This window comes from Chelonoidis abingdonii, chromosome 16, assembly GCF_003597395.2.
Source record: "Chelonoidis abingdonii isolate Lonesome George chromosome 16, CheloAbing_2.0, whole genome shotgun sequence".
NCBI classification, from domain to species: domain Eukaryota; kingdom Metazoa; phylum Chordata; order Testudines; family Testudinidae; genus Chelonoidis; species Chelonoidis abingdonii.
The window spans coordinates 26,916,853-26,936,284 of record NC_133784.1 but is presented as its reverse complement, the minus strand read 5'-3'; the positions used below and the strand labels follow the sequence as shown (position 1 = coordinate 26,936,284).

General features: G+C 37.4%; 1 protein-coding gene across 5 annotated transcripts in view; it reads left to right on the top strand.

Annotated features, from left to right (window-relative positions):
• The window catches only part of PFKFB4 (6-phosphofructo-2-kinase/fructose-2,6-biphosphatase 4), a 113,096-nt gene extending 97,234 nt beyond the window's left edge, over window positions 1-15,862 (top strand). For 4 of the 5 annotated variants that reach the window (XM_032772899.2, XM_032772901.2, XM_075072797.1 and 1 more), the window contains exons 13-15: window positions 3,682-3,746; window positions 7,537-7,627; window positions 13,394-15,862. In XM_032772899.2, the coding sequence (XP_032628790.1) occupies window positions 3,682-3,746; window positions 7,537-7,596 (125 nt within the window). In that variant the 3' untranslated portion in view covers window positions 7,597-7,627; window positions 13,394-15,862. The remainder of the gene's footprint in view (window positions 1-3,681; window positions 3,747-7,536; window positions 7,628-13,393) is intronic. The other variant, XM_032772898.2, reaches the window with a different exon arrangement.
• The last annotated feature ends 3,570 nt before the right edge of the window (window positions 15,863-19,432 follow it).

Genomic DNA, 19,432 nt, shown 5'->3' with positions numbered 1-19,432 from the left:
CTAACTACGCAATGGAATTCAAATAGCAAAGGCTGAACAATATATATATCCAGTTTAAACAAAAACAAACCCAAATTGGCTTCTGTTCAGATCTAAGTAAGAGAAAGGAAATAGTTGTTAAAAACCAGGAGAATTCGTATCTGGAAAAAAAAAAAAGATTTTTATAGACTTCATAACAATGATCTAAAATATTCTTGCTTTTTAAACAAGCTGAGAACTCTTCACTCTGGTGACACCTGGTGTCCAAAATCATTTATAACAAGTTGCAAGGTAGGTATGCTGGGAGTTCTGGTATTTAAAAATATCTTAACGGAGAAGGAAGGCATGTTGTATAGGTTATCAGTGCCAAACTATTCTAGTGTTTCATATAGAAATTGTACTGAACTGTTAGGTGATTTTGGATACTTTGTAATCTGGATTTGGATATTGGACCTGAATGTTATTAACAGTATTTTAAGATACCAGATAGGAAAAGAGAATTAACAATGAGACCCCCTCTAGCTCCTGTTGACTAAAATAGGAGGAAGGCTGTGCTTATGAGAATGGATTTTTGTATTTGTGTGACTGATAGGTGCAGCATAACCTATTTTTTAGTAATTTCACCAACTGAAACCATAAAATTTGTCTTCAGAAGTTAAAATTATATAAATATTTCAATTTGTTAATATTTCTGGGAAACTAATATTGATATATCACTTGGATTCCATGAGACAAGATGTGAAAAAGCATGAGATATTTAATAACCGTGTGTGTTTGGGAAACCTTTGTCGCTTAGTAAGTTGTCATTACCTAGTGCTTTGAACTTAACATCTTATGTGTGTAATTGTACTATGTTAGTTCCCATAAGTACTTGCTATGTGTTGGATCATTCCCCAAGAATCCTACTTGGCAGTGTGTTCATCCCTAGTGACTAGTGGGGATGGACAGATGGGCTATGCTTATTATCTTAACACTCCCTTACAGCCCACTCTAAAGCATCTGCTCAAAAGTTAACCATCTGATGCTATATTAACTTCTATACAAAATTCTGTGTTTTTGGAACCCCACCCTTAAGGAGACAAGGCAGGGGGTGTGGGGCTCTGAGAGAATCTCTGAGTTAATGGCAGGGAAACAGAAGGCTCAGAAACCTCTGTGGAAATAGTTTTAGAATCGAATGGTTCCCCAGCAGCTGCACATATTATTCCTGGGGGATTTTGTGCCAAAAAATAATAAATTCTGTGCACAATATTTTAAAATTCTGCATATTTTATTTGTCAAAATAACACAATATAATCAAGTCAGTTTCAATTATTTTACTGATTTATTTAAAAATACCTGTCAACAAGTGTATCTGTAACAATACAGACAACAAAAATTCAGAAAATGTTTTTGATAAATAGATTCCTTACTGGTTATATTAGTACAGAACTTTAAGTAATAATTAATTTAAACTACAATACAGAAATGTATTTCCTGCATCCCTCAGAAACAATGCAAAGGCTTGGGGGAGTCAGGAGTAATGGAGAAGCTAAGGAAGAGGGAAGTAATTGCTGGAAAGAAGCCTGGGGGTGAACCTGGAGGGCTGTTGGGTATGGGTTGGAGAAGTATGGAGCAGTTTGGTTTTTGGGGGGAGGGATTGTTAGGGAGTTGTGAAGCCTCACCTTTGCAGACCCTGGCTGACTCCTAGCTTCTTCCATTCAATCAGGCACATCTACCCCATCACCATGTATCCCTTCACCCTCACTCAGCCACCACTCCTCTCCCATCCCCATGTACCCCTGCATCCTTACTCCCATTCAGCCCATGCCCCAGTCTGTCCCCCCACTAGCCCTTCTGAACCTCAGTCTGTCAGAAGCCCCACTCTGTCCATCCCCCTCCATGTTCTGTGCCTCCTCATCTGGCCCTGTGGGTAGGGCGCTGTGTGGAACACAGCCTCATCTCCTCCCTATTGGCAGAGGGCTGCTCCCATCCAGAATCAGTTGCCCTCTGTTCGGGTGCCAGAGCAGACCCTGGTGGGCAAAAGATGTAACTGCAGCACCTCTCCAGCAGAATGTATTTTCTGCAGAGAAAATTTTTTTGTGGGGAACATGTATTCAGCATGTGCACAGTGGTGCAAAATTTCCACAGGAGTAAAATATCAGGGGTTTGAACCCTTTGCTGTTTGTGTGTGGGGATGAGAGTGCCCGTGGAAAAACTAATAGGGTTCTCCCTTGAGGAACAGAGTTTCACCCCAGACCCTTTTAATGGACTTTTCTGCAGGATATGTCCATCAGGCCCATTGTATTCTCTCATTGCTAGTTACAAATGAGTTTCTCAATATTAGTCAAAAAAGATCCCCCTCTGAGGAACGGTACAAATTTGTACCATTCTGACTGTTGATGTACCTTTAATTTTTGGAAGTAGGGTGGATTTCTGCTTGACTTGCATTTGGGGAAAGACTGCATTATAACTTCTGACAGCCGTGTTAGTCTGTATCTGCAAAAAGAACAGGATGTTCCAGTCTATGCATCCGATGAAGTTGGCTGTAGCCCACGAAAGCTTATGCTCAAATAAATGTGTTAGTCTCTAAGCTGCCCCAAGTACTCCTGTTCTTATTATAACTTCTCTGATTCACTGTAATTAGTAAGTGAACAGACTAATTAGAGCACATACAATAATGCATCACAAATGGTACATTGCTTTAATCTTGTGTGAGGTTTCAGAGCATATACTAATAGATATTTTGTAGTGTATTTCATAAAAATAATGTCTTAATAATATGAGACCTGAACTACAGCCCTTGGTTATTAAACATTGCTGAGGAGTGAGGACAGACCACCAAATTATGGAGAGTGCAGATTAGTGGCAGATGATTTAGTGAATTTCTTCTGTGTCTTCAACATGATGAGGACAGGTGGGTAAATTCTCTCCATCTGGGACGTATCAGCTTTGCTCTCTGCAAACAATCTTGTTTTTTGGTTTGTGTGTGTGTGTGTGTTTTTTTTTTTAAATGCACTGGATAGTCGGTAAATGGATCAGTTTTTTCTGGAGGCATCTGTTAAAACCAAGCTAGCATGAGAGACAAATAATGGTATTCCTACTTTCTCTGAGCTTGTTGGCTCATCCAATGGAAAAAAAATTGGCTTCTCCCCAGAGGTTAGCTTTAGATTTCCATTTATATAAATGTTAAAATGTTAGGTAAATTTAATAATAATTTAATAGGCTTGCCTGTGCCAGCCTTAGTAATGTGAGCTTTTAAAAATCTGAAATATACATGCATTTGGTCATATTCACGGTTGTTAAGAGTTTGAGGTCAGTACAATGTGATGCTAAAGTTAAAAATATCCCAGAAAACAGAAGTGGATGTGAAATGTTATGATTGTGTGTATGCCTATCATAATTTTTGATTGGTTTTTGAACAAAGTGAATTATTTAGTTTCCCTGTCTTGTTAAAAGTAATAAGAAGAATATGAGGTTGAAGATAGTGAGATCTGGATTAATCACCAAACTGGGATAAATACTAAACCTACTGAGGTTGGCTCATTATGAGGCCAAGGACAATTAGAACTTAGCAAAGGAATTCCAAGTGAAAGCCAAGAGGTGGAGGGAAGGACAGGGAATAATCTTTTAAAGTTAGATCACATATTTGCTGTAACTTTTTTTTAAAAAAGCAACACAGTTTTAGAAACATTAATTGCTTATCTGGTTAATTTCTGTCAACAGGTTGTAAGGTGGAATCTATATTTCTGAACATTGAAGCTGTAAACACACACAGAGATAAACCAGAGGTAGGACAAGTGTTCAGTACAAATACCTTAATGCATTGCATTTTCTGAGATGATTATCATAAAAAAAAACTATTGCCCAGATTTAGAATTAATTTGTTACAATTGCTGAGCGTATTTAACTTTACACATCAACTTCGTGTAACCAGTATGTTACTCATCTGGGTATTGTTTGCTAGATAAGGTTTGTGAAAAGAAATTTTACATTTCAGACGTAAAGGTAAACTCTGGCTCTTGCATTCAGAAATATCAACTGTGTGTACACAGTGTTTCTAAGTCAATGCCTTCTATATTTTTGTTAGAAAACACAAAGGCCAAAACCTTAGTAATGATCAAAGCAATGAATAATCTATTCAGTCTGTTATGAACCAGCTTATCATGCATCTATTTCACTTTACAAGTGCATGATAATGTATTTTAAACATTAGTGAAAACTTTTGATTGAGCTCTTTTTCCATTTTGGAATTGGCATAGTTCCCCATGCATTTCCAAAACATGCAAGAACTGTTGGTAGTAGGGATTAATGAAGTCTGTCTTGCTGTAGGCTGACTGCAATTACACGGCTTTGTCTGTACTGAGAATTTTTAGCAATGCTAGCCAATGGTGGGAACACTAGCACAGAGAAGGAATGGGTGTTTTTATATCTGTCATGTTGACCACCTCAAAGCAAGCTCGGCCAGCTGAGGTTTCATCTTTTCACTGCAGAAGATAGGGGTGTGTTTACACTGAGATACCTAACTTGAGATATCTCAGTGGATGTAGCTAGTCAGGGTCAACTCGTATACCCCCCAGTGGCTTGTATGTGTGTAATGTGTAAGCAGAGTTAGGAAGTCAGGCTTGTGGTAACTTATTGCATTCTTGTGGAATCAGAGTATGAGATGCTGTGTGTGCCATAGCATTCTATAGTAACACGAGTTTGGATTAATCATATTACTCTACCATTGATGGATTATAAAAGCTTACCCAAACTTGATAAGCATGGTGCTTGTGCTACTAGTTTTTCTGTCTACACCTTGTCTCCCTTGAAGTAATTTGGCTACCATTGCAAAGAATAATATGGGTAGAGTTGAGGCGAATGCATTTGTGCAGTATAGTCAATTTATATTATAGTGAGAAGTTGGGATTTGTGGTATTGATTAGGGCCATATGTGTGTGAAAATACGAGATTTTTGTATGTTTGTGTGCATGGAAATGATGTGTGTGTAATATGAGATAGATATATTTATATTTATTTGAGTGTATATGGCATTTGTGTGACTAATCAGTTTATTGCATGCTGTTTGCTACCGGGCTTTGCAAGAAGTTTTATTATCTTAGTTGCACTGAGTTGACAAAACATTGGTTTCAGTAGCGATTCTAGTCAAGTGCTTTCATTATGGATATTTTTTACCATGTTTAGACTTCACTGCTTTCATTACTTCTTTCCCGTCAACAGTTACATTTTGCCAGATTTTTTAATCTGTTCTTCTTGATGCAACTTGCATATTATGCTGAAAGCCACTTAAGAGGAACAGAGCGTAAATAATGGGATGCTTTCTGGTAAACACTTCACCTCACCCATCAGATGGAATATTAAACAATTCTGATGAATTGAACATGTTCTGTAACACCAAAATGACATCCTTATGTGCCCCTTTGTGAATATTCTTATTTTCAAGCCATGACTTTTTCAGTGATGATCCAAATGACTGTCTCCTGCAGTTCAGATGAAGAACCACTGAGTAACCTCAGTCTGCCACAGTGTCTTACAGTATGCAGCGTATTTCCAGGAAATTGCTATTGGGAATATTCATTTTGATAGCTTATTAAAAATGTTCATTTGGGAAGAGAACCTGTTGAGTCACTGCATTAGCTCTAAATGTTATAATTATGGGTACCTGAGGACCTAATGCTGTTAATTAGCACCTTTTGACCTGAAATGCTTCACAAACTACACATCTGGTGTTGCTAAAATGTAATCATGTTTGGGGAGAAGGGCAGAAGTCAGGCAACAACTGTATGGTAGTGAAACTAGTGCAAAAGTTTGACAAAGGATAGCAGGGTAAACCTGAGTTCTTTCAGGGAAGACCCATGGGGATTTTATTATCCGTAGAGAGTCACAGACAGGACCTGTACTTGAGATGTCTTCTGAAAGACCCACACTGAGTAAAGTTCATAGTATACATTTAAACTAACTAGGCAGGATGAAAGGCTAAGTTGATTAGGTCAGGATTAAGAGTGTGGTATTAGAGTATAAAATATTTCCTTTATGCTGACTGTGTAAATGGTAACTGCTACTGTAAAATCTAATTTTAAAATACTCTTTTTATTAAAGCTGAACAGCTACAGTATTTAATTTTAAAAAATTACCATTACAAACAAGATGCTTTCCTAATAATTGTACTGTGTGCGCCTCTTAGATATAAATTCCGTATCAATATATAAGGCATGCTACAGTGCATAGCAGATATTGAAAAAAAGTTTTAAAATACTTTATGTACTCTAAGAAAAATTCAAGACTGTCATTTTTACATTGCAAAAATACATATAAAGGAGTAGAATAACTGACTTTCCTATGTTTTCGATAATAAAGATCATCTATCTGAACTTGGACTCCAGATCTGACTGTTCATCCACAGTAACATCAGATTTGTAATGACTTCAGTCTCAGTCTGGATAGGATAAAGGAAGAGTGATCTTTGTTTTTCTCCCGTAATAAATCTTATGGAACTACTTCAAGAATCATTTGAGTTCTCTGTCTGATGTTTTGGATTTTATTTCAGAAAGCAAGTTTAATGCCTTTGTATGGCAATAAAATGTTTCCTTTGCTACATATCTTAGTCCATAAATTAGAGATTCATTGCAAAAACTCATTTTAGATTTATTTCAGTTAATTCAGTTTTTATTGTAAAAAGAAAAGAGAAATTTGCTCACCCTAACACAGAGTCAGGGAAGTGAACAGAGAGAGAAACATGGAACCCAAATGCCCAAAGCCTTTTTTTTTTTTTTTTTAAAGTGGAAAATATATTTTTGGAATTGAAATGGCTTTGGTTTGAAGCATGAATTGATCTTTCAGATTGAACCTGAATGCACATCATTTGGTTTTTATTTCAAGTCATAGGTAGGGTGCTAGGTTACCAGGTACTTTGTTTGAATTTGGTGATACTGTTGTAGGCCCCCAACTTGAGCTGCATGGGTGCAGCCAACGTTAGACTTGTCAGCTAAACTGTCTGCCCTTTGAACACATGCTGCATTGAACATGGGCAGTACTATGCAACTTCTAATCAGAGGTCTACCCATAGGTACCGTTTTACTCTTGGGGGAGGGATTTTGTCATAACTCACAACATCAGGTGTAGTTTTTGTATTCTAAACTAGCTATATTACAAGTAAAGTGAAGATCATGTTATGGAAATGCAGCGTGCGGCTCTAGTCAGGAAAGCATTGCTATTCAGAGAAACCAGTTTACATACTTGATTTCAATGGGAGCGGAGTATGTGCTTAGTGATTTTCCTGGGTAGGAATAGATTTAAGCACATGCTTAAGAGTTTTCCTGATTGGGGCCTATAATAGGAATCCTCTACATGTGAATAACTGAAGTGTTAGCTATAAGATTTATGTAAGATTGATAGTTATTTTGTATAAGTTGTGCTGCTGTATGTTCTAATGCGTTAAAAAGCTGTTACTTCACTGAATTTTCTGAGTGAAAAATCTTTTGTTGAAGTACAGCTGTACTTGTGAAGGAAGCTGACTGATATTTTACTGCTGCTTATTGCTGCATGATAAATATTCTCTGTATTTTTATTATTATACAGAATGTAGACATTTCCAGACCTCCTGAGGAAGCCCTTGTAACAGTCCCTGCTCACCAGTGAACCTGTGTCCAGATCAGCTATCAAACATGTGGTGCTGTTTTCATCCTATTACTTTAAAATACATCTTTAAAAAAATCATTCCAATCACTTTGAAATCAATTACAAAAATAATATTTAAATCATTGTACAGCACATAACATCTAAAATTGTCTAGGCATAGTGAAACTGTATTATACTAATTCAGTCGAACCTTAACTGGCTGCTGTTTGCTTTTGTTTTGTTTTGTTTTGTTTAAGATTTCCATAATCCTATGATTTTTGCAGTTTTCATTTTTAAATTGTTTTTAGGGCCAGTAACCGTTGGACTTCAGCTGAAGTATGAAAGCTACGATGCATAACATACTGTGTGTGATAAGCACAAGCTGGGTACAAGTACTACTTGTTTCCCTGGCCTTGGGAGTGATTGGACTGTTAAATGTAGCAGAAAATAACATTTCCATAGTTAGCAAAACATTTAGTTCTACTGATCCATAGTGCTAGTGTGGTAGATCTGCTAGATTACCAAATCTGTAATGATATATATTTGGAGAGGAGGCTAGCAAGTTGAAGCTTATTTTATTCCAGACTTCAAACATAATGAGGAGAAGTATATGAGTATTTTAATGTGTGTGGTTTTTCTTAAAATATATTTCTGCATTGGGCGGATGGCAGAGTTCTCTGTGCACATAGTAACAATTTTCATTTGGTTTCTTTTGTTTAGGAATTAAGATAGAAACACAGAATCTTAAAGTTCCCTATTTATGGTCTGGCAAGCAGCAGCCACACTTACCTCTAGTAGTACGCTGCTCCTAGCGCATATGTGGATGACCTTTGAGTCGTCATGTAGTCTTCGAGTCTTCACCTTTGAGTCTTCAATAGTGCATACATCTTATCAGAGCTTACCTTGGGTACAATACAAAGGGCAATGGCCATTTCAGATTAGTCTGTAGCTAGATTTTAGCTTCTACTTAAAAGGTTAGTTGGAGGTTGTCCTGGCCAAAATGGGTGCACACACCTCCCGAAGCATTAACAGAATGTTTGTTTGTGTGAAAGATGTCATGTTTACTACTGATTGTCAAGCAATTATTCACCAAGAGAGTGCAACATGCCAGTGTCTGAAATCCTTTACACATTGTACAAAAAGAAATTGTAGCTCATTTGAAAGTTGAGTAGCAGCACGACCTTGCTGTTTTTTGGAGGATAGACCAAATTAACATAAATTAGAAGTGTCCAAGTAACAGGGGCAGCTTTGTTTTCATTTCATCGAACCTTGGAAAATAGGCTGTTTTTTAAGCAATTGCTTTTCATCTAAAAGAATAGCACAAATCCCTTGTTGTGTAAACTGTTGGTTTGTTCAGTTAATAGATCTATTTCTCCAGCTTGTACATTTTTTACAAATATTTTGCATTTTGGTGAAATTAACTATTTGCATTTTTGATAATTACTGTTGAGGTCATGTACCCCATTATGCGCTCCTAAATACTATATGATAGGGATTAATTGATAGCTACCTGGCTCCTGTAAATAATCTACCCTCCAAGTATAGAATTTGAAGTTTCAAGTGATAGCATGTAGTACTGGATAGGACATTAGACTGGGAGTCAAGTGATCTGGGTTCTGTTCCTGTTGCTGCAGTGGGTATCCTTGAGAGGTTTGCAGGGAAGTTAGTTATGTAAACCAGAGATGTGGAAAAGTAGCAAGACAGTGAGTAAATTAGGAGGAGTGTGTGTGTGGCCCATTATTAAGGAGAATCCTATGCAATTGTAAATATATATTCAAAGTTAACTTAAAGCTGTTTCTGCTGTCTGATGTCTGTAATACTTATATCCTGCAGATGTAGGTAAGAGTCAGTAAGTAGTTCTAAGAGGTCTTTTTCAGTTGTATAACTGCCTGGATGTGGCAGTGGAGTAAGTGGTTCAATAACTGCTTACAGTTATTGTAGCACTAGAGAAAACCTTACCGGAGGACAGAATGGATTTTTAACCCCGGGCTGATTGTACAGAGCTCCAAGGGAAATCAGCTAGTTATAGAGCCTAAGCTGCTACAATACACTGATTTAAAATATCTATTCATTTATTTTTATGTATTTTTTACCTTTTAGGTTTTGGATGTGAATGTTTTTCACAAACTGAGTCTGGTGTTTTTTATTTTTATTTTTTGTGTGTGGTAAACTAGCCATGTCTGCATTCAGTGTATTTAACAACTCCTTGTCTGGCTTCTTTCTGAAAAATACTGTCCTCCCTACTTCATTCCTTCCAGAATTGTTTTTCTTAGCCTGGAGACAGGCATAAGCCCATGTTGGCAGTCTCAAGAGCTGCACAGTTTCTGCCAGTAAAAAAAACACTATTAAGTGCTCTCCCATCCTGGTTCCATCTACTTTCACAGACATGGTTGCCATAGGTATCTGAGATGAATCCCTAGAAGACTTAAGACTATGGCCAGAACTTCTCATTACCAGACAATGTAGCTATGCCATCCTTTCTCTCCCTTCTCAAATCCTTTCTCCTTCATTGCACTCTTTCTGATAGAGAGGTCTCCCTCTTTTTTCTCTTAGGCCTCCATCTATTACGATATATAGTCTACTCCAACAACTTCTTGGTCTCCTCTTATTTTCCCTGGGATTTCCTGGAATTTGGCTTCTTGCCTTCCATCTCTTTGAATCAACAGCAAATGCCCAGCCTTCCATATAGTGCAGCCAATATTGGGGCTCTCAGGCAGCCCACATAGACAACCCTTCAATAACTTAGTCCCAAGAGCCTGGTGGATATGTCATTTTGATCCAAGTGTTGCACAAGTTATTCTGAAAAATATGGGCAGATTGAACAAATACCCTCATCATTGCTCCGTTGTGGCCAAAGATTGGCTTGCTAAAGGCCAAATATCCATAGACAGGTGGTGACTCCAAATCCCTTGTAGTCTCTCCCAAAAACAGGCCAGTTACTCTTCTCTCTAGAATTTGGCCTGTGCTGGGTTGTTGCACAAGAGATTATTGCCTCAAGAAAAAGGAGTCTGAAAAGATAATATAAGCTCACTTCAACTCCTGGAACTCCCAATCCCATTAAGAGTTTGAAAGACATTCTGAATTTGCTGCCTGCCCAGAGAAAACTCAGCTTTCAGTGTCATCAGAATGACCTCTTGAATTTCCTCTGGAGAGTTTCCATATGGGCTTAGTTGATGGCAGTGTAGGTTTCAAGGTTTGGTTTCAGGCTTGCCGGTAACTTAACTTTCACAGAGTGATGTTTCCATAATTCTCTCTCAAGACTCAGATCTCCTGTAAGATACGTTGCCCTAGTCTGGGGTCTTAATCTAGTTTTAATGACGTTATTGGAACCAGTCCCTTGAGCCTACTGGCACATCTCTGATTAAACTGTAAACTCTTCAGGTTCTGCTTGTTTACTGTATCAGCAAGAAGAGTCAGTGAGCTAACAATCCTCACTTATCACTTTCTCACACATTGTCTTCCTCAGTTTTAAGATGGTGTTATGTACTGAAACGTCTTCCAGGAATAGGACCGTTACCCAATTTTACCGAAATGAAAGGTGGTTCTGCTCTTGATTCTCTGCTGGGCAGAGGAACAGATTAACTGCCTGGAGGTCAAAAAGCCTGCGACAGCTCACCAGTGCTCCAGCGTTAGTCTTTTCAGAAACCTTAGCTATTTCAGAGTATGTGAGAAAATAATCTCTGTGTCAATCCAATGCTGATTTGAAATAAAGGGAATGAATTAAAATAAAGGTTTTAAAAAAGAAGTAGTGGGGGTGCCCTCAACTTAAGAAAAATCGCAGGCTTTTTTCTACATACCATTTTCACAAGAAAGAGCTAGATTTCTGTCACTGAAATAGGGTAGAGGAAAAAACAGATTTCTGTTTTTCAATTACTTATCTGTGTGCACTTTTGACTGCACTCTGTGTAGTCAGTTCAGTCATTTCTGCTATGTATAAGTCATTTTATGTCGTCTTATTAATGTAGGTTTTTACAGATCAACAAGAATATTTTTTTAAAGGCAAATATGAGTATAAAACCACAAAAATTGATTAGCAGTTGTGGCTGTTGGTCATATTGGCGGGTTTAGAACCCTGAAACATGTTTAAACTTATTTTTGAAAATGAATTGTTTTCCAGTAACTTGATAGTAACCCGTTAAGTATAATAAAGCAACTTATCATCCCCAAATCAATTTTCCAACTCACTTTATTTTTTTATTAAATCAAGTCATTGCCTGGATGTGTGCTGTAAAGGAGGAGCTTGATAAACTTACTAAAAGTGACAGCTCTTATTATTTAATAGTTGTACTGCAGTGGCTTTGCCCCCTCATTGCCCTTTAGACCAAAACAAAATCAGAAAAGAAGTTCAAATATCTTTTGAGACTACATAGAAAGATTGAGGGGGAGGTTTCTGGTGAAATTTGTGCAATTCATGAAAATCTGAGGTGCAGTAATAAAAGCAAATTCAGACAATTTTCAGTAAAGGTAGTTTACAATGCTTATAATAGGAGAGTGATTTTGTGGTTAAAACACAGAACAGGGAGATGGTCTGTGGCAAAGTCAGCAGTAGGTGCTATATCTCCCATCCGTTGATAATGGCCCTTATGCAAAGCCATCCGGAGTCTTTCCTGTGACATCACTGGTCTTTGCAGTTGGGATTTCCACTTGTTAGTGGTTGAAAGAAAGGGCTCTGCAGTAGAGAACCTTAAACGTGCAAAACTTTTCTGCAACCATCTTCTTCCCTAAGTTCTGTAGACTTGTTACTTCTCAGTTAAAATGTGTATGGTTTCAGAGTGAAACTAGTGGTATAGAAACTTTGTATGCTATCCAAACAGCTTTGGGGACGGTATTGCAGTCAGATGGTAGAAAAAGTGATTTTAAAATCACATCTAAATGCCAACCACTGGCACCTATCCCCGTAATATGAATGATAATATCTGTAATATGAATATCCTCATAATATGAATGATAATATCTGCCCTAACAGTAATTGTATGCTCGTGGGGAGGGGAGAATAGACCCTTCAGTTTTATTTACATTTTGCTTATCCACCAGATAACCTTGAATGTAAGTAAGTGTTTTTGGTTTTATGAGACCAGGGAAGATAGTCAGTGGAAAAACACTTACTCTAAGACTGCAGAAACCAGTAAAAATGAATTCACTCAATTTCAGTTAATATAAAATCTGCTAGTAGCTAACAAAACTAGAAATCTGAACAGATACTATTTTGGGGACAAGTAAGTGAATAACTCGGGGACCTGACCCATGTTCCCCATCTTAGTCAAGCAGGCCCTAATACCCAGAGGTGTGTGACAATTATTGCTAAGTGCATAGTGCTAACTCATTTTCCTATGGAGTCTTTGCAAGACTGTATCTGAGGTTATGCTCATCCAAGGAGTGCAGTTTCAGCTAAACTGACATAGCGCACAGTGTGGACAAGGAACCACGTCTTTAAAGATAAACTTAAGAAGACACGTGCTCAGTGGACAGTATGAGAGTGTTTTAACAGCTGGCATAATGGATGTCCTAACTGATGCTTTTTTACTGGCAGCAAAGAAGGCCTGCGATCTGGTGTTAGAGAGTTGGCTTTGTAGAGAATTTAATAGCTGACATGAAGTTTTAATCATGGTTTTTGAACTCTATATACTGGCTGGTGTAGGTGTAGGCTGGGCCTTATGTCTCATTTTATTAAGTCTTGTGAGAAAATGAGTGTCCAAGGTGCTGTGTAAGAAAAGCAAATTCTGTCTGTCTTTTGCCCTTTGTGATGTGCCATAGTAAAAACATACAGCAAAGCAGGAAGAAACTTTGTTTAAATCCCCTTTCTGTCTTTGGCTTGCAGAATGTAGGTGTGGATCGCTCGAGAGAGGAAGCCTTGAGGACAGTACCTAATCATCTATAACTCCTGTGGACCATGACAATATGCCCTGCCTGCTACAGAAGCACTAAGGAAATAGCTCAGGTACATGAGACTGGAGAAGACATCCAAGGAGGTGAAGCTGTGTCACATGCACATACTCCCTTTGACTGTAAGGCTTTTAGAATGTGATTCAATGACTTGTGGAAAAACCCACAATTCTGGAGGACACTTAATGCTGAAAATTGAAATGTGCAAGACTGGAAATATTTATGGGAAATGCAGTGAAGTTGTTATAAATTTTTCTTCTGTGAATATGCAGTTTTTCAACTGTTTTTATCCTTCACCTGTGGCTCATGCAAGATTGTTAATTGCTCGTCAGTTTACTGTCAAGTTTTAACTGAACTTTTACTTTTTTCAATAATGGCTTTTCTAAGAGTACCTCTTATTTTTACTGTGAATGACTTCCTAGAATTAGATAACTTCCTTTTTAGTGTGTATGTATATATATATATTTTTGAATACATGTGAAATTCTGCATTTAATGCTCTGTAGGCTCCATTTGATACAAAAGCACTTCATATTGGAGGCTTGCTCTGAAAAAGTTTCTCATATACTCGTTTTTTTTTTCCCCCCATCCTCTGTCTGTGTTTGAGCATAGTTCAGGAGTTGCAAAGCAGTATGTATGTGTCTTTTGAAATGGGGATGCTTTCCCCTTTGCAAAGAACAAATATTTGATATTATATATTATGTTATATTGACAGTGAGAGAGGCTTTGCTATCACAGTAAGTTCCTTTACTCTGTGCAAAATGGCATTTTGTACCATAGTGGGGGTGCACTGGTATACAGTTGATTGTTATGGAAGGATGGTTTTAAGTACAGATAGCTGACTTGCTAATAGTCTAATTATCCTAGAAAGAGATTATAAAGGGTAAGATGGCAGATATCCTTCAGAATATCTTTACTGTCCAGGTTAAGCAGCCTTTCTAAGAGAGAACACAACTTCCACGTTCAGGGTAAAATATACTCCCATTCAGTGGGCCCTCAAAGGACCCAATACATCACTTGAATGCAGGAAGACTTCAATGTAAACCCTAAATGGGCTCTAATAGAGTGAATTTCACCCTAAAAGTATAAGGTTTTCTATGTGGGAGCATTAAGTCAATAGAGGAGAATGTTAAAATAGGATTTTAGCCTCCTGAGAATTGTGTAAGTACAAAAACCCTTGAGTGAATTTGAAAGTTGATTTTTTTAAATGTCATCTCTATATTTTGTTTTTAAAATCCTGTGAAATTGCAAGTGCATTTATGTCCAATGCTAAAAAGTAATAGAATTTTCTATGCATGTCTAGGCTACTCACTACCTTCATTGTTCCAAGCAAATATATATATGTAGTATACATGTGGTGCTGGATGATAGAATTTAGCTAGCAACACCTAATTGTTAGTGAAATGAAGAAAGCTGCCTATTAGTTATTGGAGTATCTTGTTGATGTCTGTATTATGTATAATCCAACTTTTGCATTTATCCGTTAATACATTTAGTTGAATTTCAGTGTAGAGAATTGAGTTCTGTCAAAGTAGCTTGCAGGCAAGGGGTAAATTATTGGGGTTTTTTATGCAGGGTAGGGGACTCTAATATGTGCTGCTGTTGTGATTTGTTTTATTAAGCTAGTCTTAGCAATATAGTCAGTATACTGGAAGTAAGCCATCTAGCTAGATTTCATTTCAGAAAACGAATACATAGGATATCAAAAACACTTGCTTGGAACTTGAGCATCAAAAGCTTTTTGTCTGTAATCCATGCAACCAGTAATATGCATTTAAAAGTATGTATATATTTAGCTGTATTAATAGTTATGTCTAATGTTAATAACTGCTAAGACATTTATTGATGCACAACAAAACAAACCCTAAAGATTCTTATATTGGAGAGGGAAGAGATGCTATATAGTGGTTTCCCTTCTGATAACCTATTTGTTCATAGTTCAGAAGAACAGCCCTATTTCCTCTGGATCTGGGCCACATGACCTACAGTAGAGATTATGTATGTTTAATGATGGTAAATTGAGGAAGCCTAGCTTTTATCCATAGTTATCCAAGGCAAATTCCCAAATATCTTCTTAATGTGCTTTGAAAAGCAGAGGTTTACCAAAGTAGTTTGGACTACTGTCGTTTTGAGCTTCGTCCTGGCAAAGGAAGTATGGTTATAATAGGGAAATATTTCCTTATGAGTTTTTAATCTCAGAACTTTCAGAGGTGCTGTACAATTCTACATGGCTAAATGTTTTATGTATAGTAGATATTTTTATAGACTGCTTTTACATATACTGTGATCAGAGCAGTTTCTCATTTGCAGGATGGATGTATAGTAAAAAATCACCGTATACAAGTTTGAATAAATTGTATGTCAGTACTTGAAAATAAAAGAGAATCTGAAGCTGTCAATTCTATTTTAATGTACAAATAATGTCATTGACTGTATCTTAGTTAGTAAAAGGAAAATACTAGAATGTAAAAATAAGTAAATGATCACTCCCATCTCTCCTGTAAAAATTGAGTTCTGGAAATATATTGCAAGCATTACTCATTACAATCTAAAAGCTATATACATATTCCCATCCCCATCTGTTTCGGAAAAGCGAGTCATCATCCAGAAGGGTTAACTTCTAAGCACGGTCTAATATGCTTGTTTTATGTTGCAGTGATTGGATGGGATTAACCTAACCTTTCTGACATGACAACTGGTCTTCAATTTAATCTTCTAGGCAAAATGAATCTCATGTGATCTTTCAGCCAAGTAATAAAGATAAAACATAAGATTTGTGTTTCTTTCCTTGTCCCCTTAGACCAGCTATGCTACAGTAACATGTAGAGTGGTGTAAATATCTCCTCAGGTCAACACACTTTATGAATTTGTCCATTGTGGAAGGCTGTGAAATACTTTTTATAACATGTATCTCAGAGAGAAGTGTGAGAATAAATGTTAAGTTCATTTCATTATCATCTGCTGAAAAAAGGTGAGATATACTGATTACACTACCTACAATGTGTGACAGAACCTGAGATCTGCTCAGGTTGGCAAAAATCTTCTGCAATAGAGAAGAAAAAGCAATAGTTGAGATTTAAGATAGAAAAGGAAGTCAAAATTCATGTGAAATTATGATTGTAAATTGAGGCTTTGTGAATTAAATGTTATGTTTAGGATCTGTGACATACTAAAACAGGACAACTTGGGTTTCTTTTTTTTTTTAAATGATTAATTCTCATCTACCTGATCATCTTCAGTACCAGTAGCTGCAAATTAGTAAGTAAAATGTTAATCTGCTGTAGCATTTGGAAAGTACTGATCGCTACTAACTTTAGTCCCTCTTGGTGGTGTATTATTTACAACGCAATTGCTATGCCCTCTTCTCCTCAAATGCACTAGCATTCTCTTTATTAGAGGTAACTCATTTCCAGGTCCCCCTTTTTTTTTTTTAAAGGCCTTGGGCCTCCTCTGTGCAGTGTATTGTATGGACACTTTAGCAGCAGCTGGAACTAAGAACACCAGCCCTTGTGCCCAGTCATCTCTTCAGACCAGTTTGGGAATGAGATAGAAAATAACCACAATCTACTATGTTCCACAAGGTGGCTCTCACGCACAGTGGTTACAGGAAAGAAGGTGTGTAATAAAGATTGTAAATCTCTATTTAGTTATTGGCTGCTGATGATAGTGATCTAACACCTTAGTCAGTTCCATTAATCAATGGGGAATTAGACTGTCACTTAAGTAGCAATACATCAAATATCTATAATGTATTAAATCTGAAGTATTTATTATGCTGATGCAGATAAAGATCACAATGAGTGTCTGGTTACTTGTTGGAGGGTATGTTAACTCCCCTTGCATGAAGTAGTCTGTTAAACCTCCTGATACATTGATGTGCACGTGTGACACCAATTGGCTGAGGCAGGCATTCCCAGCCAGTCATTTCAGCATCTCCTACCAATTGGAGTGATGTGCAAGAAAAGAGAGCTTTGTAGAGCAGGATCATCTCCTATTTTGAAAGAGGAGCATGGGTAAATGTAACCAGTTAGAATTCTATTTTCTTTTGACACATTTTAAAATAATTCCTTCTTTCCTTGGTTAAAGCAGACACACATTTTCCATGCTTGAAGGCCGAGAGCCTGATTTGAAACTGTATTTGTAATAACTTACTTTTAATCTTAGGGTGCATCTCTACCATTCTATTGCAGAAGGATCAAGCATCCATAGGCACACCAATCTCAAATATAAAGAACAAGAGTGTAGCCCGGTAAAATATACCTAAGCCTTCTCTGTTCTGGTGATTTGCCCCCTTTTCAGCCATTGGTTGGCCCCCATGATTCTTTTACCTCTGTTTGAAACCTCAAATTGCCCTTTACATTTATTTTTGTTCTGCCTACACTGAGGGTTTGCACTTAAGCCACTGATATTAGGGCAAATCCCCAGTGTGTAGGCAAACCCTTCTATATGAAATAAAACGCCAATCTGGGTCTCCCTAGAGAAACCTAAATTTATTATGAGAACACTGAAGCTCCAACTGTAGGTCCCAGCTTTATAAAGTAGCACTGCTTTTATAAAAACAAAACCAAGAATGTATTCTATGATTGAGTCTACAGTGGGGCCTCTTTTAAAAAGCCAGAGCAGTCTTCCTGCTTCAGTAGTACAGGGCTACGGCGCTTTGAGCTGGAGCTGCAAATTCCAGCTTAAGGAGACGTACCCAAGCTAGTGGGCTCAAAAATAGTGTAGTAGCAGCAGGAGGGGCTAGTAGCACCAAGTACATATGTGTTTGAGCTGCTACATATGTACTTGGGGCAGCTAGCCCCTCCTACTGCTGTAGCTACACTTTTTTCTAAAGCATGCTTGCTTGATCAGCACTAGTGCAGGTATGTCACCTTGAGCTGGTATTTACGCCCCCAGCTCCCAAGTGTAGACAGACATACTCCAGGTTTTGCTGTTCTGTGAAGTATTATAATTAACAAACTATTCGTGTCAAATTAACGAATGTATATTTTGTGATTAATTCTTTATCTGCTTACTCACTGTTTTCTAAAATTTAAATCTTTCTGCACTGGGTTTGCCAGAGATAGCAAGGTTTAATTGTATTTAAATGAACCATACTCATCTTCTTACAACTATTCCATGTTTAAGCACTGTACTCAGTAGAAAGTTCTTCTGAAACTAACCAGCCTTTTCTTAGCATAGTTCTGTAGTTTATCACAGTACCTCAGAAAGGTTTTCAGTAGGATACTCTCATGTTCAGTAACAATAGTTCCTAATTCTAAATTCTTAGAGGACCCCCCTCAATTTTTTTGGTGTATCTTGGATAAAGAAATCCAAAAGTGGAAATGATTCCCTTTTGATCTCAGCATAGTTGCTTGTAGCCATTTAAATTTTAGGTACATTTGATTATGAAATTTACATTTATATAGCTTCTGTGCAGATAAAGGATTTTTTAAACTTAATGGACACTAGGCTGATAGCACCTACACTTAATGGTTCTCTCTCTCACACATGTATGCTGTCTTCTGTGACAATCTGGTAAGTAACTTTTTATTCTTGCTGTGTAGCCCTATTTGCTGGGCTAATGGCAGTTACATAGCTGTGGAATTTTCGTACCGGTTAGCAAATCAGGGCCCTCTGTTATGAAATACACTTATAGAACAGCAGCACTTCAGTATTGTCTTTTTGATCTATCCACTAGTTTAAGGTCTATAGTATGCCACAGGCCCACTGTGTGTCTAGCTTTATAGTTAATGTTGTTTATGATCCAAATCATTAAAGGTTGTGCATTGAGTAAGTCAACTTTCTATTTACTTGGAAGTAGACCTGTGTGAACTAGTCTTGTAGTAATGAAAGTGGTTTAATCCAGATGAATCCTTTCCCTCCATCATGTACAGATGTTATTGAACTATGGAAAGTTCACATGTGGTTATAACCTACAAAAAGGAAGCATGGATTTGCTTTTACATCACTTGTGCTGCAACACATGGAGCTAC